This window comes from Manduca sexta, chromosome 15 (assembly GCF_014839805.1).
Source record: "Manduca sexta isolate Smith_Timp_Sample1 chromosome 15, JHU_Msex_v1.0, whole genome shotgun sequence".
NCBI classification, from domain to species: Eukaryota; Metazoa; Arthropoda; class Insecta; order Lepidoptera; family Sphingidae; genus Manduca; species Manduca sexta.
The window spans coordinates 7,215,240-7,228,333 of record NC_051129.1 but is presented as its reverse complement, the minus strand read 5'-3'; the positions used below and the strand labels follow the sequence as shown (position 1 = coordinate 7,228,333).

Genomic DNA, 13,094 nt, shown 5'->3' with positions numbered 1-13,094 from the left:
TTTAATACTTAACATTACGTATGTGACTGACTCGGTTCTGTAGTTGTTTTAAGGTATGATTGCAGTGCTGCGGTCTCGCGTTCGATCAATTGGGCAAAGTGATATTTAGCTTTTCCACTCAATATCCGCCCGGAGTCTGGAATTTGTGTCCGATATGGCGATAAGCTCGTCCGCTATAACGTAATGGACGGAATACACATGGTGGAAAGTGGGTGCACCAGTTGAGCCTCTGGCTACCTCATCGGTGCGTCAGTATGTGTGCATGATGTATAATATAATTACTACTTCTTTTGTATTATAAAACTATGTATTGTTTAAAATGTAACTTGTAGGTAGATGTTTCGTAGTAAATTCGTTTGGTTAGATACCTGTATTGTCCTATTTCTGCCGCGGAGTAGCATATCAAAGCATTGTTGTATTCCACATTCCATTTTTTCCCATATAATGACTGGATAGAATATGAGTTGACACCTAATATGTCAGAATTACGATCGAATTTTGAACAGTATAGAGCTTTATTACCAAAAGCTCTCAGTACAGATACTCTTCTCACATAAAATTATATAAAAAAAATATTACCACAGATCAAATTTACAATGTCGTACTAGCTAGAGCTTAGTTAATAGCTATTGGTTGACTAAAATTTATTTGTCCATAGATGAAATTGGCCAGCCGTCGTGGCCGCTTGTAAACAAGAAACGTAATGAGGGCAGGGCGTTTTCAATGACACTGTTCAGTGCAAATACGTCACACGGTCAGCTCTATCATATCACTTTGGTAATACTCTATTACCGTAATTATGTTGATTAAATACTTTTAATCATAGTTGTGATTCAATTTACCTTATGTTACTACGGTGAAACTTTGTAAATCAGTATAAGACATGGCTCCATTTCTTATTTTAATGATGCCACAAGTATGAAAGTAATATTAAAATATGCTTATTAAATATGCTGCTTTGGTGGCGTAGTTGTATTGCGTCGGCGGTATGACCACTGCTAAATGCCCAGGTTCGAATTTCGGGTCGGGAAAAGTGGTATTTGGATTTTCTGTTCACTATCAGCCCGGAGTTTTGAATTTGTGCTCGGTATGGCGATAGGTTTGCCCCCTATCACATCACGGGACGGAACACACTGGACAAAAAGTTGATGCCTTAGTTGCGACAATGCCTACCCATTTGGGGATAAAGGCATGATGTATGTATGTGTGTGTGTGCCAAAAGTATTTTTTTATACTGGTACTACATATACTATATTAAAACTGATGGTAAGTGTAGTGTGGGTTCAAGCAGGTATTTTATTAAAATATTGCGTTCTTTTTATTCTGAGTAGGAACACAGACAAGAGAATTATGGCTTCCCGTGTTACTGGGCATATACTGGCTGACTCCGGAAGGCGTTTTGGCCAATTAATGGCGGGTCTTTCACTTTGTATTTGAATTACGGTGGTTGAAATTTTGCTAGATGTAAAAAAATGTCGGTAAGTATACGTATAAACTTCGTTCAGCAATTACGATCATCATTTCATCTTATCTTCTTTCCACTAATATTATAAATGTAAAAGTTTGTGAAAATGTTTGGATGTTTCTTATAAGTAATCATGTAAACCGCTGAGCAAATTTCGATGAAATTTGGCACATGCATAGAATATGTCTTGGATTAATAAATATGCATATTTTTATGCCAGTAACTTGTTGCCGTAGGTAATAATGGAAGTTTATAATCTATTTTTTTTGTAGATTGCGCGTGCATCCTAATAGTAACGCTGTAAATCGCTACAGTGATTAGGGACTTTTGTAACGGAAAAGGCTTTTCACGTGAGCAATGCCGCGAGCAACATCTATTTATAACACATTGGAATTAATTATATAAGTGGTGGTGTTATAGCGCTTAGTTAATATAAATATGTCGGCTCGTCAAATATGAGACCATTTTCTCTCACGTTTCAATTAGAGTAATATACAATGTTTGATTATAACATGTTTATCCGAAATATTTGTAATTAGTCCCAATAATGGGCGGCGATAGCCTAGTTGATTGTGGAACGGACTGCCGAGACGAATAACTGCAGGTTCAAATCCCATAGGCATACACCTCTGACTTTTCTAAAAAAATATGTGTGTATTCTTTGTGAATTATCGTTTGCTTTAATGGTGAAGGAAAACATCGTGAGGAAACCAGCATACTTGAGAAGTTCCCCATAGTAATTTTCGAGGGTATGTGAAGTCTACCAATCCGCAGTAGTCCAGCGTGGTGGACTAAGACCTAATTTCTCTTAGTAGTAAAAGAGGCCTGTGCCCCCCAATAGTGGGACAGTATATTATACAGGGCTAATATTATTATATTATGTATAAGTGGTAATGTCGTAATAGCTCTTTGTCGATATGAATATGTCGGCTCGAGAGACATTACCCTCTCTTGCGTTTGAAATAAATTAATATACAATGTTTGACTATAATACGTTTGTCCCAAATATTTGTAATTAGTCTCAATAAATAATTTAGTTGTACCTCTAATCACCTTTTAAATCAAATTCAAAAGGAGGTCGCATGTTGATACTAGCTTGTTATCACGATATAAAGTAAACAAACCGGCTAACCCATGCTAACCTGTCGGATATTAAAGTCCAAGTGTTGACACATTAGGCACATTAAATTTAATATCTACCTAAGTTTTAGTACAAAGCGGTACATGTGCCACTTGTTAGTAAAATACACATTACTTAACAGATAATTAATAGTGTTTTTAAATGACCGTGAGAAAAGTGGTAAATATTTTTTATTTGCAAAAATTATTTATATGGTTAAGATATCTTTCAGTGTAGTAAATTAACAATGTGGCTATTAAATGTAAAGTAGCGGAAGCTTAACCGTTCAAAACATTAAAACAATGAGTAGAAAGTGTAACTGAGATGAAACTATGAAGTGCAATTGTATCTTATTTAGATTATTCATTGCTTTCTTGTACTAAATTTCTAAAATAGTATAAGCAAACATATTTTATTTCTATAAATATTAGTACACATACATTAATTTGAATACTTGTCAAACAAGGTTCACTCGCTCGTGACCGGTGTTTTATTAATAAATTGCTCGCATTCAAATTGCTGTTTTAGCGGTTATTAAATAAGTAAATACAAGTCTGATTTATAATTTTATATTTCACATATTATAAACAATAACAATTAGGAATATACAATATTGAGCAAGTCACTAGGCAATGAGGTTACCAAATTCGTTTATAAGTAGTAAGGGGCTGACAGGTATCTGGCGGCTAGGACAGGCGCGGCGGGGGCCACGAGCGGTGCGGCGTGGGCTACATATGGGGCTGCGGCGAACACAGGGGCAGGGGCCACTACTCGCGCAGGGGCTACTACAGGGGCAGCGACGGCGTGGTTCACTGCGTGAGCCGAGTACGAGCTGGCGTAAGGCGCGATGTACGCCGCCGGCGCCACTGCAGGGGCCACAATTGCAGCAGGAGCAGCAAGTGGTGCAATACTCGCGTTGATGGAAACGACGGCCAGGGCGATAACAATCTAGAACGAATTACATTTTGATCAGTTTTTATTTTGCATCAATAAGGAGAAACCTCATCAATATTTCTAATATTGGTCGGGATGTTCGGAAACAATGCTCGTTGTCATTGATGATAACCACGATACAGATGTCCCATTTTCCAGTGTACTTGGTCTACACCCCATAAAGATCTCTTTATCTTGAATATTTTTATTACTTGACATCGAAAATGGTAGTATTTCCATCGGTATAATAAAGACACTAAACTGTTAAGCCTACAAAAATTTGGTTTAATATACTTACAACGAATTTGGCAATCATTTTGCTTAGGTTATGTGACTGCTCAGTTGATTACACTGAAAAGAGCGATGGACTGTGTGGTCCCCAGGGTATCGGCATGTTTTATACTGCCTTTTGTTTCTGTTGGGCAACAACGCGGACGCGATGCGCGTGCGCGTATCTAAATAATGCGCAGGACATTGTTGGCACTGTGGTTTTTGGCCCAGACACGTTTGACGGACGGAGCATTCTAATTTCGACTTTGTACACACCAATTTCACTACATTATATAATGCACATAGAGAGTTGTTCAGTCTTACGTTATTGTTATTTGTCATACACAACCCATGGTACGTGCATGGTAATTACCTGGATCACTATCTATTTTTATGGGTAATGGTGAAACCAAGAGAACAAAGTTATGGAGTCAGACTTTATTATTTATACGGACAACCACAATTTTAAAAGGAAAATAAAATGAAGTCGCATTTTAATAGGTTTATTGAATATAGATAGGAAGTATGAGCATTATAATCATCTTCGATAATATGGAGGTTGAAGAAAGAACTATGAACTTTTTTCTAGGCTTAAAATAAAATGTTAAAGGTGCCACACAGATGCTCACCCAGTAGACGTGATCGCTTACAACGCGAATAGAATGGTTCGTTCGGAATAGCAATACTATCTCAGAATGGAAACGTGAAGCGGCAGCATACTGTTGCGCTTATGAGTGAGATTTTCGGAGGGCTATGAAACCACTCCCGATCCTAATTTCCTTTGCAGTTACGAGTTAATCCATGGTTCTTAAACATTTTAGGTGGGATTGCTAAAACTCTTTCCCTAAGATTGATAGCTTAGAAAGCGATAACGAGTCTGTGACGGGCGTGTCTTTAGACGGGTGGCGAGTTGTAAAGAAACATTAGAACAAGTTTCTTTATCAGTCACTGGATTTGATGGTAAGTTCAGTGTAGTTTGAGTATATTAACCTGCATAGAAAACTTGCTTCCCGTCGTAGTTGTCGGAATTATTCTGACCTATATCAGGATTTATAGACGCCCGAATACGTCCAGGTTTTATATTGACATATACGACGGGTACTTTACAGCCAGGTATGAAATATATTCAAAAAACTATTAAATAATAATATCAGCCCTGTATTATATACTTGCCCACTGCTGAGCACGGGCCTCCTCTACTGCTGAGAGGGATTAGGCCTTAGTCCACCACGCTGGCCTAGTGCGGATTGGTAGACTTCACACACCTTCGAAATTCCTATAGAGAACTTCTCAGATGTGCAGATTTCCTCACGATGTTTTCCTTCACCGTTAAAGCGAACGATAAATTCACAAAGAATACACACATGATTTTTTAGAAAAGTCAGAGGTGTGGGCCCTTGGGATTTGAACCTGCGGACATTCGTCTTGGCAGTCCGTTCCACACCCAACTAGGCTATCGCCGCTTCAAAAAACTATTAATACACAAGATAGAAATCGGATAGAATTTTGCACCAATCAAGTCTAAACTCGATATACAAAGTAGGTATTCATTCTCGATACCGCTGGAGGACGACCAACTGAAAGTACAGCATAGGTCAAAGTCTGAACTAAGACACTGTAGGTAGTAGGGAGTGGCGCGAATAGATTTTTTTGGAAGTTTTATGTCTGCAACAATAAAAAGTGACTAGCAAAAAGTTGGTAATGTCAAAAGGAATGACCAATAAAAACTATAGTTCCGGATTGTGCCGACACTTTTCTGAGAAGGAAAAAAATGGAAACGTGTTCCACACCAAACTAGTACCTATTAATGATAAGTTATTTTAAGCGAACAATTACTTATAATCATAATTCATAACTTGCTATTACGTATTTAAAAATGCATGTTTAAAGAGCAAATATAGTCATACATAATATACGTAACCATATTACAATTAATTACATATCGGAAATAGGGATCTCTTATAAATTCCTCACATCAATAAATGCACTTCACGAATCTAAAGAAAAATTTCACAAAGAATTTCTCAATGTGATCCATTTCTCCACGCGTGCCACCGCGAATAGCAAATGAACGTCCGCGATACGTCAAATGTTCGGTTTGTCGAACGATATCTGAATTACAATAAACATGGTATAAAAGGCTACACTTTTTTTCGATAGTCACACACTAAATCTTCTTTTCGTTAAGAAAGGTTCACTACCAAACTAAGCAAGATGTTCTCTTTCAAATCTGTAAGTAAAAAATTGTTTAATGTTTTCCTGTTTATAAAGACCATCGATTTGCTAATTAAAATGTCTCTTTAACAGATCGTTCTCGTCGCTGCGGCGTTCGCCATTGGAGCTGAATCCAGTGCAGTACCAGCTGTAGCTGCTGCCCCCCTGGTGGCGCCTGCGCAAATCGGCTATGCTCATGCGGTACCTCAGAACATTCCGCCTTACGCTGCCCAAGTAAGCGTGGTCAACAGGGCTCTCAGCCCGTTGGTGGCTGCTCCCGCCGTCGCTGCACCTTTGGCCGCCCCTCTGGCAGCACCGTTAGCTGCTCCGTTAGCCGCGCCTGTAGCTGCGCCCTTCGCAGCTCCCTTCGCCGCATCTCCTTACATCGCTGGACCTGCTGCATACGCCGCTGCACCCTACACTGCTGCACCTTACGCCGCTGCACCCTACGCTGCTCCTTACGGTCTCCCCGGCCCCGCTGCATACGCCGCTCCATTCCCTTACGCCTCTGCTCCATTAGTACGCTCTCCTTTCGGTTACGCCCCAGCGTACGTTCGATAGGTTGAAGAGAATACTCCAAGACCTTTCTTTGAAAAGACTTATAACAAAGACTTAGTTAGAAAATTTTATATGAATTAAATAAAATTGTTGAAATATTGTTTGTGTTTTTGTGATAATCCTTCTTTGTTCTTATAATTATTTAATGAGAAAGAGATGATGGCTATTATTGCTTTATATTTTCATCAAGATCTTATTCATATTATTAATGAGTTGGTATTATGTAGATTCTGTTTTCACTGATGAAAATTAAATCTTCATTCAGAATAACGCATTCTTACATTAATTAGGTACTTACGCATGCTAAAAACTTAAAACGCTTTTCTAAGATAACACATGCAATGTCTACAGTTTATAATAGGTACAAACATATTCATAATTATAACATAGATCCTGTTTGTTTGATTGTCGCTTAGAAAAAAACTAAAACATTTGCCTTATACAAAGTAAAAAAAACAAAGCGTGTAACACCTACTTTTATAGGCAAGCAGGTGTGGATAAGAATTGGGGACGAAGACTTAGACAACTCCGTCAGAGGAAGCCCGCAGCCGTTCCTAATGCGCCGAAGAGGGCCACCGCAGAGTTTTAGCTGGTAGGCCGTGCGTAGGTTAGTTGTATGTACATAGGGACTCGGCCCGGCGGCCGCCCGAAGGTCGTCATCAAATCCGGGCGGCTCAACTCCGGGCCGTAAGGCACGGTTTCCCCAGCATAACCGCTCAGTCACCCCCCACGAAGGCTGGGCGGTAGTAATAAGGGACTTTCTCTGCGAAACCAAAAAAAAAAAAAAGGTGTGGATAAGAACAGGAATATATTTGTATCGGATTTATTAGATTTATTATAAAGGTAATTATAGTTTTCAAACGCGCCGACATAACGCTCATACCTATTGACGTAAAATGCGACTTAGGCATTTTTATACATGAACTTCTTTAATGTAATACTTACTTTTTTATTATAATTGATTATTATTGAGTAATTACAAGGATTTAAAACAAAAACAAATGATATATGGGTGTTATTGACTTAGGTCTGTTGTCTTTTTTCTTTTGATAATTTATATCGATCAAATTTAAAACGTTTGATGCGAAGCCCACAATACACGGTAGCGGAAGTCCTAGTGTGGTTTGGTTGTTTTTATTGTAACGTGACGTCAAAACAATTCTTGTATACATCGAATAGAATTTTATTTCTAATAGCGAATAGATTCGTACTTTAGGTCAAGATCAATACAAATATAATTTCTATAGACAAATACATTTTAAATACCACATTATATACGATGAATTTGTTTTTTGATAGCATGCTGGGGATGGTAACTGGTTGAGCCGCTTTGTGTCTTCTCAACGTGAGCTATAGTCGAAGGTAAGGTCTGCGTAGAATTACTCATTCGATCTTTTTTAGCTTAGGAGATGCCGCATTTTTTGTCGTAATATTGGCTGTTATATTGTTTGAATCGGGCATATACATGTCATTATTACTAAAAATTCTTTACGTCACTAATTTTTCCATATTCCTATTATACACATTATTCTTAATTCCCTCTTAAATTTTCATCCCTCCCTCATCGATCCTCGCACTTTATCCTGCCTCTTCGACCGTGGATGGCAACCGGAGCATCGCCTGGCATCCCGGACCTCCTTTGCGGTGTGCACCTCATGACTTTGGCTGCAAGATCGGTGAGTAATTTTGCTCAGTATTACCTAGTAGCCCTTGCTCTCCTCGCTTGATGGGACATCGTAGGTAGTGCCTGCTCGGCCTTGCTGTGCCTGGGCCTTCACCTTCACCTTTTTTAATTTTTTCTTGTTGGTTAGACTATATGCTATATTGGCCACGCCCAACCAGTACTATTGATATGTTCGGTACTTAAGTTTGGCAATTAATAATCTTGTATTTTTCAATTTCGAAAATCTCATTCGATTTGCTAAGGATTGGAATTGAATAAGTGTTCAATAATAGCGCGATAAGCTTATATAATGTTGCATATTTGCCTGCTTTATAGAGAATAAAATGTGTGACTGACATGTTTAATCTATATCTTATTAGGTTGTGTAACTTAATCTTCTTCTTAAAATATTTCTTTTCGGTGATTTTTAAATATTATTAAATAATGTTTTATTAATCTTTACGATACTTATTACGATTACGCTATAATACCATTCGATAAAAAAATAGTTACCAAACATCTAAACATTTGCATTGCATTTTAGTATTTAGTCATCGTTTTCACTTTTTGTACTTTTGTTCTAAAATATAGCTGAGTAGATTTTCATTGTAATATCATTTTTTTTTATAATTATTTTAATACAGCTTCTATTATTAGATAAGGCATAATAGTATGTATTATAATGCGTCATTACATTATGTATATTGCGTTTTATATGCATTCATTTCAGTAATAATATTTTCATTTTAATGAATAAGGAGAAAAATAAAAAACATTTTTTTTTATAAAATATTTATCAATTTCGTATAAAACAGCCTTAACATATTATATACAACAAGTCAACACTAACAGTAACAATTCTATGCTATATTTGTTTCTAAATTATTTGACTAGATCATTTCCACGCAACTTGTTTGACAATAGGCGCTAGGGGCGCGTATGGTGCAATACCGTAAGGTAGAGCTCTTGTTACTGCAAATGGAGCTGGAGGGAATACTGGGGCTGGTAACGCCGGGGCGACTGCAGGCAGCGCCGGGGCCACGGGCCTTATGATCGGTGCGAACGGAGCCGCAGGTAAAGCAGGAACTGCACGAGCAAACAACGGGGCCGGGAAAGCAGGCACAGCAGGAGCTAATCTAGGCAACACTGGCAGAGCAGGAGCTAACCTAGGCAGTACAGGCACAGCAGGAGCTAACTTCGGGAGGGCAGGTGCAAAAAATGGTGCTGGAGCGAAGGCAGGCGCGACAGGTGGAGCGAAGGCTGGTGTTACCGCTGGTGCAAAAGCAGGCGCTACTGGTGGTGCGAAGGCAGGTGCCACAGCTGGAGCAAAGGCAGGCGCGAATGGTACCGGAGCTGGTACTGGAGCCGGCAGGACAGGTGCTGGTGCCGGGAATATAGGGGCCGGAGCAGGCAGGATTGGTGCTGGGGCTACTGGTGCTGGTATGAACCTCGCTGGTAATGGAGCTGGTAGGACTGGCGCCGGTGCAACTGCTGGTGCTACGGCATGTATTGACCTCACAACTCCAGGGAAGTTATAGAAAGGAGCATATCGGACAATAGGAAACGATTTGACTGCAGCCGGCACTATGTGACCAAATCCGCTGGCGTTGCAACCAGCTATGATGGCGGTGGTGAAAATGACCTGTTAAAGAAAAATATGATTTAATTAAACAATTCGGATTTGTTTATTAATATATGCACGATCTGGATGATACTTACTAATCTTAGTGCTGACATGTTGTTTGTGTTCCGACTTGATTAGTCGAGTATCAAAGTCGATGTGTATGGATGAGTGTGTCACTTACAGGTTATATAGTTCATACTGTTGCAAGCATTACGTCTTTGTTCGTCGATGATAGTTTCACTTTCCTTAGGCAGGACATACGCATGCTCAATTAGGTGTCAACACAGACACCATCGGTTGCCGAATATGTCATACGACTGACCATTCATAGTAGCATTATATAATTTAGTACCCCTACTTAACATGTGAGCTGCTTTAATTTTTATTATTGCACTCAAGTCATATCATAAATTGTTTCGTAACGTTAATATTGAATACTACGAATGCATTTTACTTTACTTACCATAGAATGTTGATGGTTGTACAGACTATGTAAAAAGTACGAGCTTCGTATTAAGAAGAATCTTATCATTTTCATTCGAAAAACTTTATAAAAGTTTTGTTCATGAGTCTTTTTTTTCTTTACATGTCTAGCGATTCCCTGGAATCAATTTATGAAATTCTATCGATTTAGCGAGATACGAATGTATTTTAATACAAATTAATGACAAGATGACAATATGGGTATCTATGATAAATGACAATTATAAAATGTAAATAAACAGCATCGAAATAGCATATAACTTTTCATCACAAAGTCCGGCATGCTAGAACTTTGCCAATGATCATGAAACATAATAATTTATAAATAGAATAGATTTTAAAGTGTGCAAATTATTACACTTTTTCAGTACTACGGGTCGCTTTCCGGTAGAAATACACTAAAGGACTCTTCTTGCCGAGACTAACGCTCACATTCGAGACGAAGCATCACGACCATAAATAATGACATTCTATAAAATTAGAGCATGAGAGACTGATTAATGTAATTTTGTGCATGGTAATTTTAATTTAATATTCACTGTAAAATATACTGGAAATCAAATTAGGATAATGACGGTTTGAAGTAGTTTTATTATGTACCGACGACGTTGTACAAAATCGTTACTGTTGTGACGTTATAGATGACGTTATAGATTCTATGCTCCTATATGGATCTGATTATGACAAACACTTGCACACGCACTCACGTCTTTTATTCCCGATTGGGTAGGCAGAGGCGCAACTGATACTCCCACTTTCTGCTTTGTGTATTTCGTCCCATGATGTGATTGGGTTCGAGCCTAACAACATACCGGGTACAAATTTCAGACTCCGGGCTGATACTGAGTAGAAAAATCCAATATCAATTTGCCTGACCCGGGGATGGAACCCGAGACCTCAGCACTGCAGTTGTACCGTAATACAACTACGCCACCGAGGCAGTGATTATGATTATTAATAAATATTCTACATAGGCTTCAAATAAGGCAATCATATTTATAGATAATAAGTGTTCAAATTACTTCAATCAATTAATTAATTTGATTTGAATATTGATAACATTAATTGACATCAACGATCATTGCTTACTAAATCCAATTAGTAAAGGTGAATAATACAATAAATTTTATGAAGGTTTATATAATATTTGATCTACATTAAAACACTGTATTTGTACTATATAAATAAGTAATAGTCGAATATTAAATCTATTATTTATAGATAGAAGGTCTAAAACTCGTAGTTAACGACATTCCGCGGAACACAGACCACTGCATTTGGCTGATTTGGACATTAATTGAATTGCCGATTTTACGCAATAACGATCCACGTCGTTTGTAGATACGTTTGCCTGAACTTCCTTTGGAAGGTTCTATCATTCTCAGAGAAATCATTGAGCTTGCCATACAAGGTACAATAACATATTAAGCGAATGATACATTTACGGATGTATAAGTTTATATCCAAGAAATATACGGTACACACTACACGGAACGATTAAATCTACGGAAGGATAAGAGTATGCACAGACTTAGAAATAGGGTCTAATTAGGTCTAACAGGGTCTCACTTTAGTATATTTTTTTATTTTGAATAATTACGATCGCTTAATATTAAAAACACTATACAATACCTAATTGGTAGTTGTAACTTAATTTTTTTTATCCATGAATAGTCCATTGAAATGTTACATTTTTTAGGCCTTACCTTGCGTTTTAAGTTTAATTTTTATTTTTTTGAAATTTAAATATATTTTTGCCTTTTTTATAGCCGGATTAATAGGTTGAAATGGTTATTACGATGTATTCTAAAATTTATCTGACAAAATGTACAAATTACGAAATTAATTCTTATAACTTTGTCTAGTAACTTTTGTCGTAGAACTATAAATAAAAAGTTATTTGCGAAATGTTAGAAATTCAATCGTTAAATGTTTGCATACGTCATCAGAACGTGTATTTATAAGGTTCATAATACTTTTTTTATACTCTCATTAATACCCAAATACCCAAGGGACCATTAGGGAACAAAAGAACATCTGCCTGCTATTATTATTTCTAACCTCTCTTATTGTAAGAATAGTTGATAATATTGTGTTGAAGTTGTCGTTCAACTTATATCTTTAGTTGTGCTACATATTACTGTACGTACGGATGTATTTTATTCTGTTTTTAATTGTGAAGACGATTTCGAATGATTTTAGACACGATTTTAACTTTAGTGAAAACTACTTTTATTAGCATTTTGACTTTTAAAAGACTTTTTAAAAGTCAAAATGCTAATAAAAACTTACTTACGACAACTTCAACACAATATTATCAGCTATTCTTACAATAAGAGAGGTTAGAAATAATAATAATAATAGCAGGCAGATGTTCTTTTGTTCCCTAATGGTCCCTTGGGTATTTGGGTATTAATGAGAGTACAAAAAAAAGTATTATGAACCCTTATAAACACACGTTCTGATGACGTTGCAAATGGACATTGCTTAACATTGAATTTCTTAACATTTTCGCTTATAACTTTTTTATTTATAGTTCTACGACAAAAGTTACTAGACCAAAGTTGTAGAGAATTTAATTTGCAACAAAAAATGTTTATACATTTTTTTTGTCAGATAAATAGTTTAAAAGATACATCGTAAAACCATTTCAACCCCTATTTTCAAGATGGCGGCCGTGCGACCCCACAAACTTGGTTTTAGCTTTAGACTGACCCCTACACTCTCAAAAATAAAATTGCGTCCTCTAAAAACGCAACCCCAG

The 13,094-nt window shown here is 37.3% G+C and overlaps 3 protein-coding genes across 3 annotated transcripts; 1 reads left to right on the top strand and 2 right to left on the bottom strand.

Moving 5' to 3' along the window:
- Window positions 1-3,138: 3,138 nt before the first annotated feature.
- Window positions 3,139-3,914, bottom strand: LOC115450682 (cuticle protein 16.5). Its single transcript, XM_030178755.2, has 2 exons — window positions 3,817-3,914; window positions 3,139-3,533 (listed from the first exon to the last, which is right to left on the bottom strand). The coding sequence occupies exons 1-2, from the start codon at window positions 3,832-3,834 to the stop codon at window positions 3,237-3,239; spliced, it is 315 nt and encodes a 104-aa protein (XP_030034615.2). The 5' UTR covers window positions 3,835-3,914; the 3' UTR covers window positions 3,139-3,236.
- Window positions 3,915-5,916: 2,002 nt separating this feature from the next.
- Window positions 5,917-6,660, top strand: LOC115450663 (eukaryotic translation initiation factor 3 subunit F). Its single transcript, XM_030178733.2, has 2 exons — window positions 5,917-6,020; window positions 6,096-6,660. Exons 1-2 carry the CDS (start codon window positions 6,003-6,005, stop codon window positions 6,561-6,563), a joined length of 486 nt encoding a protein of 161 aa, XP_030034593.2. The 5' UTR covers window positions 5,917-6,002; the 3' UTR covers window positions 6,564-6,660.
- A 2,338-nt stretch (window positions 6,661-8,998) lies between these two features.
- LOC119189404 (vegetative cell wall protein gp1-like) lies at window positions 8,999-10,024 on the bottom strand. The gene is made up of 2 exons (XM_037438925.1): window positions 9,943-10,024; window positions 8,999-9,865 (listed from the first exon to the last, which is right to left on the bottom strand). The coding sequence occupies exons 1-2, from the start codon at window positions 9,958-9,960 to the stop codon at window positions 9,119-9,121; spliced, it is 765 nt and encodes a 254-aa protein (XP_037294822.1). The 5' UTR covers window positions 9,961-10,024; the 3' UTR covers window positions 8,999-9,118.
- Between the last annotated feature and the right edge of the window lie 3,070 nt (window positions 10,025-13,094).